A 23,250-nucleotide genomic window follows, 5' to 3' on the forward strand; every position below is an offset into this window, starting at 1 on the left:
GATTATGTGACAACAGTCAACGGAATCGTTTTTATAAAGCCTGTGGGCTTCGCCACAAAGTAAAAGCGGACAGAAAGCGCACATGCCAAGGGCTTTAAACCTAGAAAATACATAGGTAATAAAAAAGAAATAGCATAGAAAGTGATAATAGAAACATTGGATACTAAATAATGATGCTAATAAAATCATTGTAGTTTATGAAATAGTTGAAATTGGATAAAGGGATTAAGGGACTCTATTACTGCCTGCTCCCTTTCCAATCGAGGTTCAGTTAGTTTTTTTATACTTTAAAGACAGATAATATAATACTAGTCTTTAAACTTACTCTAATTTACTTTTAAAAATTTCCGATTAGGTAATTATGGTTAATACTGGATACATTTTAGAAAGTCTAGTGGTTTGGTGCTATCGATGGATTATTGCAGTGGTTCTACTGTACCACCTTCTACTGTGTCTTGATGGCAGGTGTCATTGGAATATATATGTGCGTCTGTTGGTTTTGACTTCGTTAGGCTGCGTTAATGTGAATTTTATTGGCAGCCATGTTGTTTGATTAAAATAACACTGTTAATTGAATTTCTAGTGACGGGTCGTCAATGTTGTTTTAATGGAAAAGTGGTACACGTGAGTTCTTCAGATAACATAAATCATTGTGAGAACAACTCGTTTATTATGTTTGAAATACAGTTGATTTACTGGGAGTACGTCGTGCTATCAATTGAATTATTCGCATAAGCAGCTCCCACTAAACTCCCGTACGTATCTATTGTAGGATTCGAAAATGCTTATCCTGATCGTTACCTAAACTAATGTTCAATATCTTCAAGTCTTCATTTAAACTAATCTTAAGAAGCCGTTATCTTGTGAAATGCACCTTTGAGACTATCTCGCCAAATTACAATCAATTATTTAGTAGCTACTGCTCTATCGATCAGACAGCATTGTCTATGACTGTAACTCTATGTGCAGTACGGGTCCTAATCTTAAGAAGCTTATCTTGTGAGATGTAGCTCTAAGACTATATCGCCGAATTACATTACAATCAATTACTTAGTAGCTACTGCTCAATCGATCTTTGAGACAACGCTGTGTAGAGTAAAGTACGTAGCACACTTATCCAACCCAGAAAGGGATTGTAACCGTATAAACTCGTGGCGGTCAGTGTTTTTTGTATGAATATCCATACTGCAACGCACACTTATCTGCACCGTAACGTTAAGAGTAGGCGCACACCGTTGATTTTTAGTTGGCCGATAGTTGTGCCCGATTTTAAATTGTATGAAGAATCGGCCAAATTGAATCGGCGTACTGTGCGCACTCCCATACATGCCCATACTGATCAACTGCCCGACTAAACTATCGGCCGACGAAAAATCAACGGTGTGCGCGGTTGACAGAGCGCGAAAGGCGATGACAGCTCGCGAAAGACGAAACGGTGTTAATCCCTTTCCGAGTTGATAAGTCTTCTATGACCTTAAGCGTTGTCTACGGCTAGTAAGTCTGTGCAGTACAGGCGTTCGGAACGAGGCCGGTGCGCCTACGCACTGTTTGTTTGTACGGCCTATACCACGTGTTTGTCCGCCGCGAATTGCCCGCGTGGGCTATGCGTTTTGGGAATTACACACATCCGGTGATAGGGTTGACACATAGACCACTGCCTTGGTTGTTTACGGGGTGGGCAAAGTTTAATAATACTGATCAATAAAACACCAACTATAAGCCAGGTATGCACCAGACAGGATTTTATGCACCGCAGGGCTAGTAAAAATTTCGGTAAGGACGTAACAAAGAAAGCTTACTGAAAGTTTGCAAGCAATAAATTAGGCGATTCCAACGGGTTGAATATCCTTATGTCACTACGCCCCCTTTTTCACACCACCTTCCAGAATAATATTTCAAACAGCTAGGTAGGTACCTTTCAAAAATTCTTAAAGCCAATAATAGCTACTAAAGATTCTTAAAACAAATAACAGTTTTGTGCAAATATCAACTCACCAATATGCAGAGTATGTGCCGACACCTGAAACAATAAATTTAAAAATTAACATTACATATTTTAAATCTAGCAACCCTAGCAGTAGTTTGGGCAAACCTTTCCATCAAGGCAACTTGGACTTCCTCTCGTTATATCAAGTCGACGCTAAGTGATTGCATGGGATTTGAGATTTTAGCGCTCACTAAGTGGTCGCTCGTAGACAGTGGTTAGCAGCCCATAAACGCTTTTAGAGATTAATAAAAACCCATTCGATTGATGTTGTTTGATCGATTATGTAGCAAACTTATTAGCAGAAATCTTAATGTTACCTTAAAACTCAACCAGTGAAGGTTGAGCTTAGAGGTAGACGACAATTGCAAGTGTCTACCTATTGCAATTCTACCTTGAGAGAGAACTGCATAACATTTTGTTTAAATCCCAAAACAAATCTTGAGGAAAAACCTAAGTTATTTATTTTGATATTTTCGGACTTATCTAATCGCTCTGTGAAACATTACTTTTGTCGTTTATTTACCAAACTACTACAACGACGTGCTAACTTGTTGTTGTGTATGCCATACATAAATCGAACTACATCATAATGCTATGGTGTCTGTCATAGAGCTTCAACTATATCATTAATGAAAAATCTGGTGAATCAGATATTCCGTTTGTAATCAAGTACGAGGAAGCGAACCCTAGACCTCGCTCCCCTGCAACTTGACCCGCGGGCGTCAGATCGAATGACGTCTTGGGACAAGTGTCGTGAATCACAGTAATGGCTTCGAAGACTACAAATGGATTTATTGAATTACTTCATTTGAGAAGGAACCCGGACTCTACTCGTGACACTGGCCACCAAGAAAACTAAATTATTTTTCATTGACAGATATCGTCATTCTTTTGTTAACTTTTTCTCGTCTTGGTCTTCTAATGGTTTAATTAAATTACTTCATTTGTGAAAGAAGAAAGTATTTGGACTCTTTGGTCTCGCGACTCCTCAGCCACTAAGAAAACTAAATTATTTTATCATCGACGAATATCGTTGTTATTTTGTTTACTTTTTCTCATCTTGACTGTCGATTTTTCAACGATATAAAGGATGCATATTAGATTAATAACACCCAGATGAATAGTATTCATACAAGAGTTTCGTCTAAATTAAGGCAAAAATCTTCAACTTACATACGTTTTCACTAATATTTGACTTTGAATATGAAAAAAACTAAGCCATTGGTCTAGTTTGAAGTGCCTCACTTTTTTGCGCTTACTCCATCTAGGTTTTATTATTCTAAGATGCATAAAAACTAAAAATATGGTAAACTTACAAACTAAAGTACGTGCTCAGTAATGTCAATGTCAATAAAGAAGTGGCAACAAGGCTTTGTGTCCGTAATGAAATCGCAAATGACAAATTGCCATTTCTGTGTGTTCCGCGACCAGTGATGACATCAACGCAAACAGAAACCAGTCGGACCCTCGCAAACGTTGGTCTTGAACGTGCCATAACACTACCACAACACAGGTAGGCGTAGTAAGCTTTTGACCAAATCAAAAGATAAGAGACTCATGCCCGTTTTCACCATCAATCCCTAATTTTTAAGTGACCCCCATGAAAACAAAATACCTGTTGAGTTACCATAGGGGTCACTTAAAAATTAGGGATTGATGGTGAAAACGGGCCTGATACTTTGCTCTAGTTTCCACCACTACAAATAGTGCAACAAATGTAGTGTTTTTAAATAAAGTATGAAACTTACCTAATTGAACTCTAAAACAAATATATCTAAAGCCTAGATTTATTTAGGAAAAATAGTTAACTTTGGATAAGATCTTAAAAAATAAAAGTTTGTTGACAAATATTCTAAAAAGTGTTACAGAAAATCTTTTTCATTATAATTGAGTTCATAATATAATGTACCTTTATTTGATTTGTGCACAGAAAATGTTGGTTTTCAGAAAGTTTACCGTATTCCACTGTATTGTGCCACTACACGACTAGACACTCAATTTGGCAAAACGTGTTTGTAGAACTAGATTTGCGTAGGAAATGAACAAAGTTAACAAAAATTTTAACTTAGTTGCCGTGACCAAAATACTTAATACCTTGACAAATGGTTTTGGTGTAAAGTTTCAAGTTTAATTTTAGTTCATAAGGTATTTAATTAATATCTCTAGTACCTATTGTTGCATTCTTTAGAACCTAAACTATACCATTTAACCACATTTGCAGCAATAAAGTTGTATTCTACTCTATTTTTCGTGTCTCTACATTCAAAATGCTATAAATTTATACAGCTATTCAAAGAGCTATTTAAGATTGTTTTCAAAACCTATTACTACCAACGCTGCTCTACGTTCATCCAAGCACATTTTGTGGCTCAAATCAAAGGCATTCTAAAGATCTAATTCGAGTGGACGTGAGACTATGTCGGGCACGGTCGAGCCATATCCCACAGTGTTGGGTTGCGACCACATCTAGGCCAGTGGCGATCACTGCGCCACCTTCTTGGCTTTATAGAAATTAAATAAGAAGTCACCATCATCATACCTAAAGCTGCCATAGCAACAACGTTTTGAGCATTGTTGTGTTTCGGCAGTTGGAGGCAACATAGCCAGTTTCTCTGTTTAAGTATGTTTGGGTATTATAATTACGTTACTTTACGGTTAATTTTAAGTACATAAGGTAGAGTTTATCGCTCTAATTAATTAAAACAATACAACATGGGACTTGTGGCAATTTGTGGTATTACTAGTATCTATACCTATCTAATTTAATATTTACCAAATAATTGTGTATTTTCCTTTAATATCATTATACCTATATTGTTGACAGTCCACCAGCTCGCACTAAGCGTTTCGATGACTCTTTTATAATGCGAACAGCTAGGGACTGGAATTCGTTGCCTGCTGCTGTCTTTCCCGAAGACTATAATCCGGGCCTTTTCAAAGCAAGAGGGAATAGCACTTAAAGGACAGATGTGTACCATCCCACTTAACAAGGTGCGATTGTGGTCAAATATCTGCCTTGTTATGCATAAAAAAATTCGTCTAATAAATTATGTATTTAGAAGTCAACAATAATAACATGAAGTTAGTTAGTTACATTGCCTTGAAACGAAATGAACTAGCAAAGCGTTATAAACTTATAGTTAATATCTGTCAAGATACATCTCATCCACGTCACTCTCACTGACTTATCGGTATCGATTTAACGATGGAATGTGTCGAGAATCGATGCGGTATCGAGTGGTGCATTAGTCGTGATGCTTCGCACTGCATTAGTGCGAGTGCTGACGACGTATGAATCAATCGAGGGTGTAGTGCGGCCAGATGTTTGGACTTTATAGGAAATATTTAAAGGAATAAAATTCAAATTGCGTACAAAAGAGAGCATATTTAATAAGCCCTACTACAGGTCCTACCATGTTATTATATTAGATATTATATACCTAGTATAATAGACAATGCATTGTTGGTTCGTTGGTATCAGAAAAACTTGTTTCAGCAATATCGCAAAATTACATCGTCCCATTTTTTACAGTAGACAGCACATTGGAGTATACATGGTTGTTGCAAAATCGCTTCTATTTGAACAAGATAGGATCCCAGAGAGTTTATTAAATGTAGAGAGATTAATTCCACAATGCTGCACTAGTGAAGTGTCGATTTACATTTGATGGGGGTCATCACATCACCGTATCGGATACCGGTAGCTACCGTTTAGGCGACTCTATCTATAAGAAAAAGTAAGATCTATAATGAAAAAAATCTCGCTCGAAATACTACCTACTCTACCCTAGTTAATTTTGTCATCATTTATTTACTTTGTGTTAAAATTAGAAGGTTGCATTACTTATTGCAAGTTATTTTCTACTTTAGGAAGTAATCTCTGGAACTATTGAAACGATTAAAATTCTTTCATCAAAGCATTTCATGAAAAAGTTAAAATTATTGTTACAAATATTTAAAAAGCGTCGTGAGCGAAGCCATGGATAAAAGCTAATACATATTATGAACTAAATAGATATTATTAGGTTGTTATTTTGAATCTTGAGTGGTGCCAAAGCATGATAAATAAAAACCTAAAAGCCGCTATACTATAACGATTTAGAAAAGACTATTTCAATTCTTCTTGTGTATTCTAAGGAGCTAGAGTCATGGCGACTCTAGCCTAGATGGTATCGCCGGGATGCTCTCAAGAAGCGCCATTTATCAGCGCATGCGCCGGTTCGCCGACCCCACATGCGTGTTCGCATGTGTTTCAAATGTGCTACAAATAAATCAAGGCTTTAGCACAAAAAGAGTTGCAGCAGTGCATGAGAACTGTGACCTGGGTGGTCGTTAGTCAGTAAGAGTAAGGCTGGCTTGCACCATCTTACTTTAACTTTGACGAACGTCAAAAATCTGTCAAACTCCAAACAAAAACCACCGGTTATTGTAATAGTTAATGTCAAAGTTAGGTGGTGCAACTCAGCCTAAGTAGGTACATTTGAATTAAATAATAATAATCATGCTAAATCATGATTGAGCAACCTGAATTCCTTGAAATAATTACACTGCTGTTAAATTTTTGGTCAGTGCCTGAAAATGTTTGGGTTGACAAGACCTCATGACACCATGATAATAAAAAAAAAAACAGATTTTCAAGCTATTTTCTTTACATCTCAAACATATCGATGAAACGCTTAAGCAATGCTTTAAAGTCGATGTTAACTGTTGTACTTGCACATAGACACTTATGTACGGTTATCGTACTAAATTCGGAATCTTTGTATAAACTAGCATTTTCCAATTGCTATCGCAATGGACTTAGTAAATCAATCTTTGCAAAATATTCATTGGACTTATTGCCACTTAAATCATTCTTAACCTAGTATGAGATAAGATGATTTCTAAGCTCTTTTAATTCAATTATATGTTATTATATCTTTATCCGACTTGATTGCCGGCTAAATAAGGTACTAAATGCAGCTATTACATACTAAATAAGGTAATTACATAGTTGGCTAGTTCTTATTGCTTTCTATCCTGCGATTAGCTATTAGCATGCCACGCCTTAAAACTGTGATCGTAAAGTTTATACTAGAATAATTGAGAGTTTGCGTTCTATGGTATCATAAGTTATGTGGAATTGTGGACTTATGATATTAAATTAGATTCGACTTATAGAACCTATTGCCTATAAAGTAGCCTATTTAGCACAGCTTAGGATTTACTTAACTCTAGGTAAATAGTTATGTTTCTATTAACCTGACAGTAATTGTCCTTAACTCTACAATTCCCCTTAATTTTAGCGTTAATCCTAAATGCGTTGTGAATTTATATTGCAGGAAAGTATAAGAAGTCATGTGGAACCACTAAGGGTTGTTCTGACAACCTCATAAAGGAAACTTTGCTGATTTCTGTCCTATTTTTTGTGTGATTATTTGTCTGTATATCAAAATTGTTTGTTTCCCTAATTTAAATAAAGGTAGCAGAAAGGCGCTGTATGCAGGCCGCTACCAACCGGTCATTATGGAAATCATTGGGAAAGGCCTATGTTCAGCAATGGACGCCCTATGGCTGAAATGATGATGATGATGATGAAGGGTATGTTCATAACCGGTAATCAATTCTTTTGCCCAATGTTTTATACTGTTATAACCTTAATTTACAAATGTCCAGAACTTAATTTTGGTAGTCGATTGAATTTGATCTTCATACAATGATTGAACCAATTTCACCGAGGAACATCAATCAGGACAATTGGGTCCGTCCAAATTGAGTGAATTGCGCCACTTGCTGTTAATTGTCCCGTGCCCCTGTGTTATTGGCTGATCGATCGGCTCTAGTAGATCATTTTGTGGGCTTAAATTGATATGTTTTGAAGGTCAAGGGCCAGGAAAGGGTATAAGCAACCAGGTCGTGGGCCGATTATATTAAATCATCAAAAAATAACCAAATAAAAGGTAGAGAATGAAAAATTCAAAGATTGGCCTTCTCTGATCAATCCGAGATGATCGAATAAAAGCAAATAATAACAGAGCAAACAAGTATCATCCATGATTAAATATAAACTAAAGCTAAGCAAACAATTGACCGGTAGTATGGTTATTGGTAAAAATATCCAGTTACCTACAACTCAAAGTTTAATTAAGCAATCCCCTACTTACTATAATCATCGTACAACAGAATTCTGCCGAACCGTGTAGTTTGTGCCCACTTGAAAATCTCCCGCGCCTGTACCATGATACGTCGATTTTTTCATGTCATCATTATGGCAGCAAGAGTAGACCAAAGTCGTCTTTATTATAATAGAGTTCGGACTGTTTGACAGCGGCTATCGCTCAAACTGTCGCGTGCACAGCTTCAAAATAGCATCTGAGTACCAGTTTCCGCACAATTTGACGAGCGGTCGAGTGCGCGCGCGCAAACAGATAATTCAATAATGATGTAGTCAGTAACATATTTTTTGTTTGATGATTAATTGAGCAAATAGCGTCCATTGACAAGATGTAGAGGCTCCCTATTTGTCTATGGCGAAGAATGTTTGGCGCAGTAGGAATTTTCCCGTTATAACTGTATACAGGCATTTTTCATGATTTAAGACTGCGATTAGTATAAAATATCTCAAAGTATGATACAATTGAATAATGACCTAAGATTCTTAAGGTAGAGAACGGTTTTATTTTCATTTCCGGAGTTTTAATTCAACAAAAAAAATTCGAGACTGGTCCTAATAATAAAAATAATTAACCGAATGTAGGTATAAAGACTTATTAAAAGTTTTAATTGAGTTTGTAAATATGAACCTACAAATTCAAAGAACTTACCTCATTATTATACGACTACTACACTTTTGTGTAATTCGAAAGTTTGTCCTAGGCTACCACATCAAGTCTAGACAGTTCTAAAATTATTTATTGCCTGCACCAATGATCAAAACTAGGACATTTGCTGCGAACACCTGGGCGGTACGATTTATTGCACGTTATTGTAAAATAATGTTTGTCCAAACCTACAAGTAATTTATCAAAAATCAGATATCACCCCTTATTGTAGAGCAGCTGGTATAAGTAATTAATCTGGTCAATTAATCGGTATTAATCACTATAGTTTTGATATTTCGCCGATAATAGGCTTTATAATAAGACAGGATAATAGCTATGATATGTGCGATAGCTCAGTATCATCCGAAATTATCAACACAAAATTTTCAGCAGGCTGTAATGTATGTATCCTGAAACAAAACTTCAGATTCCCGACTATACTTGGCACCCAAGAAGAAATACATGCAGTTGATTAAGCAACAACACCTCGTTAAAACTATAGACGATTCTGATATGATATCTAGATCGATTCTGTGATAAAATAGGCGGTTGGAAGATTTGATCCCAAAATCCCTAAAAGAACTTAAAAAACCAGAGAAGTGTAGGTAAACTCTTTATTCTAACTTTCTATCATCATTAACTAACGCCTCGCTGGTATTCCAGTATTAGTGGTCATTCCCTCAAATCACTTTTGGAAGGGCTTTTGTTAATTATAATTATGCCCCTTCGGAAGCCTTAATTTGTCTACTGTTTCTGATTTATTTTCGGCCACATTGGGACCGGATAGCACACCCCACGGACTTAAATGGAGGGTGACGAGTTTAATTAATCTTTTTTTAGACTTTTCGTGACGAGTGTTTTGGAAATTTTTGTTAGGGAAGCACGTAATAAGGATTTGTGGGACTTCCATTAATTTGCTTATAAATAGCCTTCTTTTCTATAAGTTGTGTGGGTTTGCTGTACTCTCAAAGAGATTTTTCATCAAAATTATAAATTAACTCAGGAGGGATTTCTACCCTCTAACTATTGCCGCGGATGTATTCGGTTCACGTAAAAGTATATTTTTCGTATAAGTACAATGATTGATTGATAAGCTCTATCGAATGGGCTTAACTTGGTATTAACCCTCTATTCAATTTCCATTTAATAATATCCTTTGATGATAGCGATCGGTCAGCGTTAGTTCCATTTTCATCCGCAAAGGGTGTGGCGCTGCACTCGTGCGCAGGTTCACAAACGCAGAATTCATTTGTAACGTCCCGCAGATGGATTGTAATGCCCTCTGATGTTTTATTCAACTACCCGCGCGATAATCGCTCGCTCACTGGACTGAATAATAGCTCTCCTTTACGGTCGGCAACACACAGATATTTATTATAGTCAGTCGTCGATGATAGATGTTTTTTGTAATGGTTCTAGGAAAAGGCTTGTCTTGTGTTTAGGGTGCCGCTCCTTTTTTAATCTTTGTACATTAAAGACGCTCTTATTACGTACTTTAATAATTAATAGACATACATAAACGAATAAATGTTATAGACTCATAAAAATTGAGTCAACTTGATCTGCTGAAGAAACTCGGCTGGATACAAATTTGTATGAAGGTATTTAAACTGTTATAACTAAATAAAGTGATTTATTTTTAAGATCTTTGTAATTTTAGTATGTACTTAGAATACAATTTATTTTCTCTTGACACTCATTAAGTATGTGTATTTATTTAATAAAGAAAAAGGTTTTCAGTTTTCGTACACAACTGTACACTGAAGTGCAAAATGATTACATGATTTATTATTTAGATAAGCAAGTTTCCTGTGATTTTAATTTACAACTTATAAGCTTCGAAATTGCTCATTACTTCCAAACTTTCTCTCAATATGGGACCCGCTGAAATGTAACGTTAAAAATATCGATAGTTATCTCCAGATCTCCGATAAGAAAACAATATCCGTGCTTGATACTCCATTAAAAATCTTGTACCATTAATGGTACATTATCAAGTCGCCAGATATGGTCTTGATACCGATCAGGCAACGCAAACATCTTCCCTTAAAAGCTGGAAGTGAAAACTTAATTATTAAGACATCAATCTTTAGCCTAAAAAAGTTAACACCCAGCGAGTAATCGATTTTCTCGTTAACCATCAATTTCGAGATATCTGATAAAGCAGTTATTATGTAAATCGTATCACGATCGCGAACGTGCGAGCGACCATCGATGTCAATCTGTCGAGGTTTCAAAGCAAGAAGGGTGAAATTTGACAGCGATTATCGCGCACCTGAGTCTCGTGGTACCGGCCACCGAAAATGGCGGCCAAATATGGCATACATTAGAGGTCGTTTCTGTCATACCGTTTCATTATACCACCATAACTCGAGATGGCCCTGTCAAAACATAACGTCTTAATGCAACAGACAAATTATTGATCGTCCGTTATGTTGGTGATTCGATAATAAACGCTTTGTTTAAATTGTTATGTCGTGTATTTATCGTCGGGCTGGGGACGACGCCTCCTCCAATGTAGGTTTTTTATATATTAAGGTTCCGTATCTTTTGCTTGTATTCAAAATTGATAAAGCTTGTTATTATTTGTGTCAACGTTAAGAAAACAAGACAGTTCGGATTAGAACGAATAAAAGAAAATCGAAAAGCATGAAATTGATAACATCTCTATATCTTTTATTACTTTTACAATAACGAATATTTTAGAAATAAAAGAGCGAAACAACAAAATTACAGAATAAAGTACAGTTTAAAGAGTGTAATTTAAAAATTTTACAATATCATAACTACACATTTAACACATCGATAAAAAAATACTTACTAAGAAATGCATTTCTTAAATTTAATTTCAATAAAAACAACCTTTTTATCATTATTGAAACTTACATTTTCGGCTCATTTGAATTCAGCGCGCGACTGTACCTTGACGTATAAGGTATCATCGCCGATAAAAATCACGCGTAAGTGTTTTTTGGCGGGTTTAGCGAGAAAAACACACAACGGCCTCCAGTTTTGGCTGTTTCATCTTTAATTTTATCGTATACCGTTTTTCTTGGCTGCGTGAGGCCTTTACATTTTACTGGATGTTTATTTAAAGATTGCTGTGTCGATTGGGTGTGTATAAGCTAAAAACTAATAAGAAAGTCTTTTACTACGACAGATATGGTATCCTTTAAGTCCTTTAAAGTATGCAGCAATTCATGAGTATTTATCACAGAATAATAATAAGTACTGGTATTATTTTTGATTTATGAATTGAATTCCCATATCTGATTTTCCTTATTGATTAGGTACATATGTAGTATTATATTTGTAGTAAGCATAAACCAAAATAAAATGCTACTACACAGATAATCTGTAGCATTTTATTCTGATTTATACTACAAATCACAGTAACATTACTCTGTAAAAGCACATATTACTGAAAGAGTCTTTCCGTGTAAAGCCTCAGAGATAAATGAGCATGTTAAGTTATAAAGGTCAGCGCATCTGCGCCTGCGCTTCCTTTAAACTTTCCTTCGGCGGTGAAGGTGTTAACAATAAATTCGATAAATAACAAAGGGACAGCAAATCGGCAGAGATTGTTAAATTTTATCTGGAGAAAAGGTCAGATTTTTTACAAACAAACGGACATTACAACGGTTAAGTTAAAGGGATTAATTGTTGTTGTTGATTTCAAGGTTTCCAACTTCAGAAATTGTAATCATCAGAAGTTGCTTGGTTCAGTGGTCAGTAAATGACTATTTCTTAGTTATTCAGTTTACAAGAAGGTCTTCGGTTATTTTGAATATTGACCAATACTAAAAATATCTAATTCTTCCAATGTAGAGTCATAAAAATCGCACAAAAAAACAATTTAATGTGTTCAAAATTACAATCAAGATCAAAATTATCTTTATTTGTGTAGGCTAATTAAAATACTACCTACTTACAAATCGTCAAATGCTTATAAGGAGCCTATAGGTACAATGTACATGTCTCATTCTTTTTTTGCCCTACCTACCTTTTTTGTTGCCAAGACGATATAGCTTACTCTATCTAAAAGGTAAAATATCTCATGTAATGCCAAGCTTCTTAAACTACAAGTCTTAACTGCAAGAACTCTACTAGTCAAAATAAATGTGGCTTGTTATTATATTATTTAGCGCCTTTATTTGGTTAATTTCACTTAAGAGGAGAAATCATACCCAATGAATAAATGTTCCATTTATAATCATAATTATGCAATAACCAGTTCAATTCACATGAGTCATAAAGAAAGGCACTGGAATTCCAATAGGCACAGTCATACCACTAATGTCACACATGTATGTGAAAGTCAGACCCTACTCTGTCATGATGGATACTTATCACAAAATGCAATTTAATCACCTGTTAGTTGTAAACTTATTTGTTTTCATTGCAATTTTATATAATATCTGCGACTAGACCACGTGGGACCAATGCCTTAGAAGCATTATACAATACTAGCTTTTACCCCGCGGTTTTGCCCGCGTAAATGATCTGTAACAAAAATAAGTAATCACGCCCATGTTTCCCTTTAAAAAAACCGGAATAAAATCTATGTTTTCTCCAAACTATCTCTACACCTAATTTTATCAAAATCGGTTCAGTCATTTCAGTAATTTAAGCGTAAGTACTGACAAATATACAGCTCGATTTACTGGTACACCCCAATTAACACGAGAAGCTTTTAAGAAGCTTATCTGTCCTAATCCGTCCATTGTGTAAAGTGTCCAACTGAACGCTGCCCGCGGCACGTACAAACGACAGCACATCAAGTTAACACTGTGGCATCTTAAGTACTTGTAATAGGGTCTTTAATGCCACTAAAATGTAAAGTCTGATGTGTGTACTGTACATTTGTGGCCCAGAGCGGCCATTAGACGTGCGCGGGGGCAAAACAAAACGCACCGCGATCGCCGCTAATGAGAGTGACGTGTCACTCTGGGTACAGTCGCTGACTAAAGTGTTACTTAGTTATGACAACGAATAGCTTTTGCCTGCGGTTTCACCCGCGTGTATTTTTTTTAATAAAGATTATCCCGTTAGCCCCTCGTAAATTGTATCACGAGTGAGCTCACTACAATAGTCGCGTTGTATAGTACGCGTTCCCCGGATTACGAGTCGGCCAGTCCGACCCCTTCACCGTTCGGCTATCGTGGCTTTAATTTTTCATTTTGGTCTATCACAGAAAGTCTATTGTGTGCCTGTTCCCCTTCTAAAAACTCTATTATAATGTTTTTCTCTTGAATCTCATTACTATCTCTACACCTACACATTTTAATGTGTTCAGTGGTTTAGGTATGAAAGGGTTTTAATGTTAGCTGAAAATCTGAAATAGTACAACTGAACTTATATGAAGTTATACCCAAATGATCTTTTTTCATTTAGTTTATATGTTACAAATTAAAAAATAATACAAAGTCTATTCTCAATAAGTTAACTTTTCGTAACCCTTTTCTTCTGAACTGTACTCAATCAGACTGAAAGGGTGACCTGCGATTAGGCCGACGGGGCGGGGCGGGGCGGGCGCGGCTACAAGCTTGCTCTACACGACTGCCTGACAGTACTGATTATACTGCTAAGTGCTAACTGCTGGTGAAGGAGTGGACAATTTGTAGCGATTTTATATCACACTGTACACTAGTCTAGTGGCGGGCACTTGTCAAAATATTCGTAACAATTTCGAAGAAAAGATTTTGTCAAACAATATCTTTTCTTGGTAAGGGACTGCTTTACTGCACCGCAGAGACCGCAGATCATTGTATGCAATAACTCGCATAACTCAAGGTTGTGAACTTTTTCGTATTAGGTAGTTATTCCTCTTATTTCGTAGCTGAGGCTGAGCTTTGTATTCTTTTCTACGAGTAAATATCGTACCTACTGCTATGCTCATGATGGGTCAAGTCACGCTTGTAACATTTTAAACTTGCTAGTTACATTATTAACCTAGTCAATTTTATTAACTTAACCAATCACACCAGTTAACAATAATGCACAGACAGGCTATTGCAATGCAAAAACATAGAATAAGACTACCAGGTAATCGAGGTCAAGATTGTTGTGTCAATCTTCACAACAATCCCACAATGAAGCCTGATATTTGTCAGGCCTCAGGCCGTAGTCATCAAAAGGTTAACATTAACCCGCGGATGCGCGCGCGCAACGCAACCCCTCATTACGGGGCATCCCGCAATTAAGCGCTTTCCCTCGATATTCATTATGACGGAAATTAATTCGACTGTGGAGTTAAAGGTTGACGGTTCAGGTCATATTTCAAAGGTGGTGACTACGTTTCCATTGTTCTGACGATTGCACATTGAGGTTAACAACGTAGTATTATGTAGTTGTCATAGGTCATATTCCGAAACAAAATTGTGTAATATAATGTACAAAAAATTGTGAAAAAATGTTTAACTAATAAATAACTATACCTACTAGTGTAATGTGTAGCAAAGAAACTTTGACAGATGTATGCAGCTTTGGTTTAACAAGTTTTCCCTACTTTTCGTAGTGCACTAAGGATATAGGTAATTGTTTTGTATCAAAACATTGTTAGACTTTGAAATTAATTAAAGAAACAGGTGTCCAGATTACGTAATGTCTACTGACACACATATGTCTATCTTAACTTGTCACTTTCATCACTCTACACTTTAACACGTGACTACTTGATTACTGACCATGTCCATCTCAAAAACATTATCATCTTCGTCTTTCAATGGAAACGCGCACTCTCGCGCCGGGAACTCTCATCCATCACATTTGCCGCTTCGAATTCAATCTGCCCATGATAAATGCCTGCCCAGGATTAAGATATTGCCGCGGTTTCTCTCCATTGTACATGACGTCATTACGATTCAATTGCTCACTTACAACACCAACGGGAAAGTATCGATCGGTTATTGATTCTTCAAATTAATCTGTTGCATCATTATTCGTAACGATATCATTAAATAGCGATGCACTTTTACGTTTCGAGATATCGATTGTATGACTTTATTATTCATCTTTAAGTTCACCTCTCATCCATAATTTACAGTCCTGACATTTGGAGCTAAAGTTTATGTTGTGCAAAAAGAATCAAAACAATCTGATGATACCTTGGCCCTGTCGTCCTGTCAGAGAGCTTTGATATTTTGACGTTGTGTGGTCTTCTAATTGAAACCAGAAAATGTGTTAACTCTGAAAGAAGTTTATTTTTGTTCAACTTGTATTCTCACAGTTTAATTTTTTTTTATCCACAACGAGGAAGCTCTTGGCCTGTATCTCACCTGATAGTAAGTGACGATCAGGCCGAAGGTAGAAGCGAGATTCACCCGGAATCCTCAACCACGGAGGAACTGGCTATCTTACCTCTAACCGCCGGGACACAACAATGCTGTTAACATTGTTGTTATGGCGATAGACGTAGACTTAATTGCGCTCTACATTTGCTTTGCTAAAAAAGTTTTAACTATTTTATTTACTGCTACCATTTTTAACATGTTTTTCTCTTGTTGCAGCGAACAACGTGGACACTCACAACCACCAGATCGACCAGAAGTCCAACCAGTGGTTCGGCGCCACCCTCGCCAGCACCGGCCGGAACGGGCCCATTGTGGTGAGTAAATAGCATTACTTATTTACCTTATAATATTATTTCTTCTTCTTCTTATTCATTACGCTCTTGGCAGAGCGGTTGTGGTCATGTTGAGGCTTTGTTCACATTGGTTGTAGAGGCGGATACAACTCTCCGCACGATCTCCCGCCATCTCTCTCTGTTGGCAGACTGTCTGGTGCAGTCACATACGCCATCTCCCACTGCCGATTTCACTTGGTCAGTCCATAACATTATTTACATAGTCTTTATTCAGCCTTATTCAGTGTTTTTACAAGAAATAGATTTTTGATTGACTCTAGGTTAGTTTTAGGCTGGAATCTTAGGGTTGAAAGCGGGAATTAATTCAACCCTATATTACCGAACAAAATTCCAACTCTACGACAAATATGAGTTTTCCTTTTTTATCGTACTTAGTTTCTTATAACCCCAATATTTCTAGTGAGATTTTTGGGACCCTCTCCACTTCTCTGGTCCTCTTTAGAAGCGGGCAATAAATTCAAATTACCAGAACATGTAAGGATACTTTATTCTTCTTCTTAAAACCTGGATAACCCTGGTAATGACGGTAGAACTCGTTGAAAATAGAAGCGACTGGAAAAATAGCACATCACATACTACTCGTTTACAGGCGTATCCCTGATGACCACATGGAAAGGAATAAAGATAGACATATCTTTGCGAAATCGTAAAAGCGACCGGGTGACCCAATAAGCCAGCCTTGGGCCGGCCCCATTGCTGCAAATGTCAACATGGGTCGGGTTGATGATGGGGCTATTGTCTGGAATGGAATAGATTAGGTGTTGTATATTAGCGTGTTTAGATTGGATTCATTTGGATATAGGGTGGGTATAAATTCAGACTTCTAAGGTCTTGGAATTTTTACACTGCGCCATCTTGTCTCCAGCTAAGCAAAGGTACTATGGGTACCAGATCACAAAATTGAAAGAAATTGGGGAAATACTCGAGTATAAAACATATTGGTACTTACAAATTGCTTCACATTTTCAAATTTTCTTGTTGTTATTCTGTATACTAATTGATGGCATGTTTCATAAGCTGCCATATGCGTCTGACGTAGTTCAATCAAAACATGACATGGCAACATACAATATCTTAGGATGGATTCGACCAAACAAGAGTAAATATTAATCTCAGAATAAATAGTCAGTTATTCAACATTTTGACATATTTCCAATACTGAAACTGTCAATGCGCGAGTTATACCAGGGGTTATTCTCGGATAAAAGTTTCGGGCCTTAATAAAACAATATCTGGGTTCGTATCTTATAAGGAATTGTGGGAGTTTCACTCTGAAAGGTGAGATGCAAGAGTTTTCTCGTTGCACATAAAAAACTCTGAGAAGATGATCTTTTAAAGGATCAAAAGAATGGATAAATTAAAGTAATTTGTAACAATTATGGATAGTAAAGATCCCAAGAACAAAAAATAATCTTTTTGGCAACATCACCAGTTACGTAACAACTTCTAAGAACGAAAATGTCTTCCTGTGCCGGGGCAAGGACGGGAGTGCCTAAAGGGCGCGCCGTTTATGGGTCACTGGTGCGGTAGGCTGGCCCCATTCCGGAGACCATGGCGACCCCGATTGGGCTGTTAAGACGAAGGTGTTAAATTAGCAAACGATATTAAGTAAACGAGTAATTAACTTTATCATAAGTACCTACCTACATAGATTGGCACACTGATCAAGTACATACAGCAAATTGAGCTGAAAACTTTGGAAAACATGTCGAAAAGGCGTCCGCTCAGTTTTAATAGTGACATCATGATATGATGGGATGACGTTTAGACAGTGGTTTATCCGATATTGCCTTACTTTTTTAATGGCTTTGCTTGTTCTATAGGTGTGTCAACTGTCAACCTATACCGCATATCGAATTTTGATTCAGTAAAATAAAAACTTCAAGGGGTGAAATAGGAACTGAAAGTGGGTATGTGCTATGGATTTAACTTTCTTCTAAATAATTAAATAGCAACATTTTCGATTGTAAAGTTTGTTCTGTCATTTGATATTAACGATCGGCATTTTCAAAAGATCTTTTTCTTAGGAAATTGTCTTGCAGTAGGTAATTAAATTGTATCTAATTTAGAAATGTATTTCCACCAAACTACTTTCCGACGAAATTGGCAGTAAACATCAAGAGAGAAGCATAAGCTCATAAAATGGCACTCCGAGTTTATTAGGAATTCCGGGATTAAACGAAACATTGATTAATAGAAATATTTGTTATGATGTAAGTTTATAGTCCCTGAACTCTAGTATGCCATTAGTTTAAAAGCCAAAATAAAAATAAACCCAATATAATATTGTGAGTATTGTGTGACTCCTTCGCTGATCACCTTATTCCGATGTTCGTCGACGTGCCTATAGGTAGGTACTGGTTACCTAGAGTAAGTAGGTAGGCAGCAAGCTTTAATCATTTAAAAGACTTTAGGTTTGTAAACATTGAATTGAAATTAACAGTCTAATCACGAAGTCATTTTTGAAAACTAATTAAATCTTATTTACTTTAAAATTACAATTTGAAAGGTAATTACGATCATTAATATTTAAAACAGTGCCTCGGTAATTAATTAAAGCAGACATTTATTACTTCTTTTTGCCGCATCATTAAGCCGTTGTGCCCTCAGCATAAAATTACAACTACCATTTTTATTCTCCCTTCAATTTGTCAATGTTGTCACACTTAAACGCCCACTTCTCACGGAATACACGCATTATGATTGGTATTACACAAACATATTAATGAATTGAATGACAGCATATAAATACTTGGACGACTTTTTGTATGATAAATCACTTTCCTAAAACGGTTAATAGCAAATTTTATGGGCAGAAGCCATCGCTCATGCCTTCAACGAATACCGACTCGGCATCTCAGATGCATTTTGCATTAAATTTTTAGGGTACCGCTGAAAACATGTACAGTATTTTCCTCATAATTTTGTCTTTTTCATTTTATTGCTAAAAATAATAAAGTAACGCAATGAGCTTAATTAGAGCTTTAAACATTACTATTTTACCATCATCCACTTCATCATCAGCATTTTGAATGTAACTAAAATAAAAATTCAAAAAAGTTGGTTACAATACTGATAAAGTACCTACCTACGTCAAAATAAACACGTTGTTAGAAATAATCATATTTTTTAAAGAAATATGGGTATACCTAAATAACTTTCGTACTAATTTGCTTACAAGAATTTTCCTTCTTTCTACGCAAAGACAGACGTCTAAAAGTTTTGTATAATTTATTTAAAACTCTAAAAATAACAAAAAATATTGCAGAACCCACCCGCAATTCGCGTGTTCGCACAGTACTTATTGAAATCGCTCACGAGCGCGTTCGGCGAAGCGAGCTCGCCTCAAGAAATGATATTGTTTTTGCCCTCCCCTTAAGGAGTTGGCATTTTTATTTCGGTATGCCGAATTGGTGCAAAAAGCAGTCTCTCTCAGGCTGCAATTTGTTTAGGCATTTTGTTTCATTTGCACGTTGGAGGGCTGGCCGAGAATTTTTAATTGTCTACAGGATGCGCCGGAGTTGGTTGGAGTTAGAAGCATTTATTTTATTCTTCAGTCACATGGAATTTAATTTTAGGATGCATACAAATTCATCATGTCAAAAAAGATGATAAGTAATTTGTTTGTAAATTGATTAAATTCAATTCTTTGACGAAAAATAAACTACAGGATTCTTTTGATAGGTGAATCCTATCATAGCGTTTTCCCAGTTATAAAAGAAAAGTGCTAGATCTTGAAATAACAGTCTTCAAGTAATTTGAAATTGCATCTGTTTTACATAATTAGAGATTTCTGCGGACAACGCCACTCTTGTAGCGGAGTTTTGGGCTGACACTGTGTAGGTTTGTTGTCGACAAGAAGAAGAAGAAGAATTAGAGATTTTCCTTTATCATCTTCTAACTGCATAAAAGTTGACAAAGTTTGATTATAGCCTTCGAATTTCCCAATCTTTCTTTAAATACATTTTAAACTTAACCAAGAAAAGCAAGAAAATAATAGCCCATCGTACTCGTTGCGCTAAATGTACTGTATTGATTTATAATTGCCGCCGCGCTGCGCCCGCGCAACCGCTTTTTGTAGGAATTATTTATAACAAATTGCTCGGTGCCGGCTAAGAACTCACTTAGCTCCTTTGTCCACCCTTTTAGGGATCCTTCGTACAATGGTTGGTAGGACAGCCTGACTATAAAGGCATGTTGCTTCGATTTGTCAAGAGTAAGATTTTGTTTTATTTTGGCACTAGCTTTCCGCCCTCGTAGAATTTTGTCTGTCACAGAAAAACTATATCGCGCGCGTCCCTGTTTCAAAAACCGGGATAAAAACTATTCTATGTCCTTTCCCAGAACTCAAACTATCTCTATGTCAAATTTCATAAAAAAAACGTATAGATAGATTTGTAAGGTAATTAACGTTTTTTAACTACGTGAGGCATAAACAAAATTTAAAGCAAAATTTAAATAACATTGCAAAGAGTTGAAGATGCTGTCACAGTCAGAGTCCAGGGATGAGTGGAAAATTGCTCGAACTTTATGACTGGACATAAACCAAGTAGATTTTGATGTGACTAAAAAAACAGATGTGCTTCTCACAACATTTTATGTTAATTCTATATTAAGTCAATGTCCAAGTCGCCCACTTTGATAAATAGCTAAAAATTAGAAAATTAAGCAATGTGCGACTTTTTTTATCTTGAAAATTATGCTGATTTCCGGCTATTAAGCTTTTTCACTGATCACGCGTTGGGATTCCCGTTCCCACGCGGTATGGCACTCGGATGCTGTGGTGAATATTTATTAACCGCTTTTTACGACCCTGACAATGCCTCTAGAAATACCGCACACTATAAAGGCAGATTCATTCTCGCGTATGTGTCTTACACAGGTGAGAATAACTTTATTTAGGAACTTGAAAACATAACCTGAGAACCTAAAAAAAATTAAAAGTAGGTACAGTATTTGTGTCTATGGTGTTAAAGACAAAAACAATTAATGCAATTGAGCCTGGGACAATAAATGCAAAAGAGTTCAAGTCTCTTACATCAAAATGATGAAATTAGTTTTATTTATTTATTATTTTAATTAATAATGTTTGTAAAAGCAATTCAAATAATTCAGACTCTTCTTTCTTCCTTTGTTATAAAGATTTAATACCGTATAAAGTTCTATGCTCTAGGTTCCTTAGTGAACAATAAAATAGTTAAACGCAGAGCCTTGGGCATTGTTTAGCTTTTGTGCAGATCAAGCGGATGCAAATGGATGCGCCTGCGCAACGGAATTAATATTTATGCGCCGTCAATAAGGTGTGAAGTTCTCACTAAGGTTGGCGATGGTTTTCCTATATCCAACACACGAGTGGACTGCAGAGTGAATGAATAATTATTTTATTTATTTATTTAAAACAAGTTACATAGTATTTCCAAATATTTAATAACCATTGACGATGTCACAAAAACCAAAATACTTAAAACAAATATACTTAAATTATAAATAAATAAGTAACTAGATATTTTGATCTTATTACCTGGATGTGGAAGAAAGCCTTTATCCAGCAGTGGACACGCCCTTTGCCTGAAACGAATAAAATGTTTCCTCAACTTCAAGTTTCATAATTTCATGATTGAAAACGCCCGTAAAAATACAAATAACTATAAGAAACTTTTCCGTTATAAATATTGATTCGCGTTACAAGAGTTTCAAATGAATCGGATAGAGTATGTTGAGCAAATGAGACGTTTTCCACTGGTCGAGTGATGTTATTATAATTGCAAATAAATTTCCTGCGATAAATCGCGAGATATCGCCACGTCTCGCGTCACTCGTCGCTCGTTGCCTGCGCACACGCTTCAGCTTGACTAGTCATAGAGTAAAAGGGGTAGACGAGACAACATTTCATCAGTATAATGTTAAGTAGACGAAGCCTTAAACATCTCTTTTTCGATCTAGTTAATATTTGACTGCTGCCTCTCGGGCTATTTTAAATTAAACGTCAGGAAGTTAGTCGTCAATTTGGACCGCAAGACCGCACACAAAAAATATCATTACAATAGGCTAGTTTCCTAAAAAAAATTTTTTAGTCCGTCAATTTTAATATAAAAAAATATTGGACTCGTATACTTTTAATTGTCAATCAAACAAATAATTACAAAGTTATAGTGCGTTGAATTTCTGTGCGACGTCACAAAGTGCTGCACTTTTACGCACTCACTGACGTCACAAGCCTTTTCTTTAGAACTTTGGCACGCTTTATCTCTTTACATTTTCATTAGTTTTAAAAAGTGAAAAATACGTGTCGAGTAGTTTTTGATAAGCTAACTGATGGACTAATTAAAACTCTTGATTTTTTACCCAGGAAACATCCCTATTACCTAAAGTCCTCCTAAAAACGTGCACCACTGTGCAGAAATGCATTCTAGACCAAATATTTACAATACATAAACTCTAGGTACAAAAGTGTGCAAATGCTTTCGGTGTAAATCTAAAATTGTCATTGACAAGTAGGTACAACTTAGTTCATGAGTCCATTTCAGAAATAATTTTGGCATAAACTGACTCGTCTACCCCTATTTGCTCTATGGCCAAAGAACGCAGTTTCTCTATATGGTAATAGATGGACTGATTGATGCGAAGATATCCCGGCATGAGTGTACGTCTTTGTATTGTATTTGCTTTAGCACTATCGTAAATAACTGACCGTCTACAGGATAATGCATAATGCGGTATTAAGGTAACTGTTGTGTGGTGTAGGTACACTATGTGTTTTTATTTACTGCCTTTAATGGGACTTGTTACTTGTCTGTGTATACATATGGATAACTCTG

The 23,250-nt window shown here is 36.2% G+C and overlaps 1 protein-coding gene across 2 annotated transcripts in view; it reads left to right on the top strand.

The window, feature by feature from the left end:
• Nucleotides 1-23,250, top strand: part of LOC135072054 (integrin alpha-8) — a 127,224-nt gene that overhangs the window by 49,262 nt on the left and 54,712 nt on the right. For both annotated transcript variants that reach the window (XM_063965991.1, XM_063965992.1), the window contains exon 3: nucleotides 16,296-16,393. In XM_063965991.1, coding sequence (XP_063822061.1) covers nucleotides 16,296-16,393 — 98 coding nt within the window. The remainder of the gene's footprint in view (nucleotides 1-16,295; nucleotides 16,394-23,250) is intronic.

Source organism: Ostrinia nubilalis, chromosome 5 (genome assembly GCF_963855985.1).
Source record: "Ostrinia nubilalis chromosome 5, ilOstNubi1.1, whole genome shotgun sequence".
In the NCBI taxonomy this organism is placed as follows: domain Eukaryota; kingdom Metazoa; phylum Arthropoda; class Insecta; order Lepidoptera; family Crambidae; genus Ostrinia; species Ostrinia nubilalis.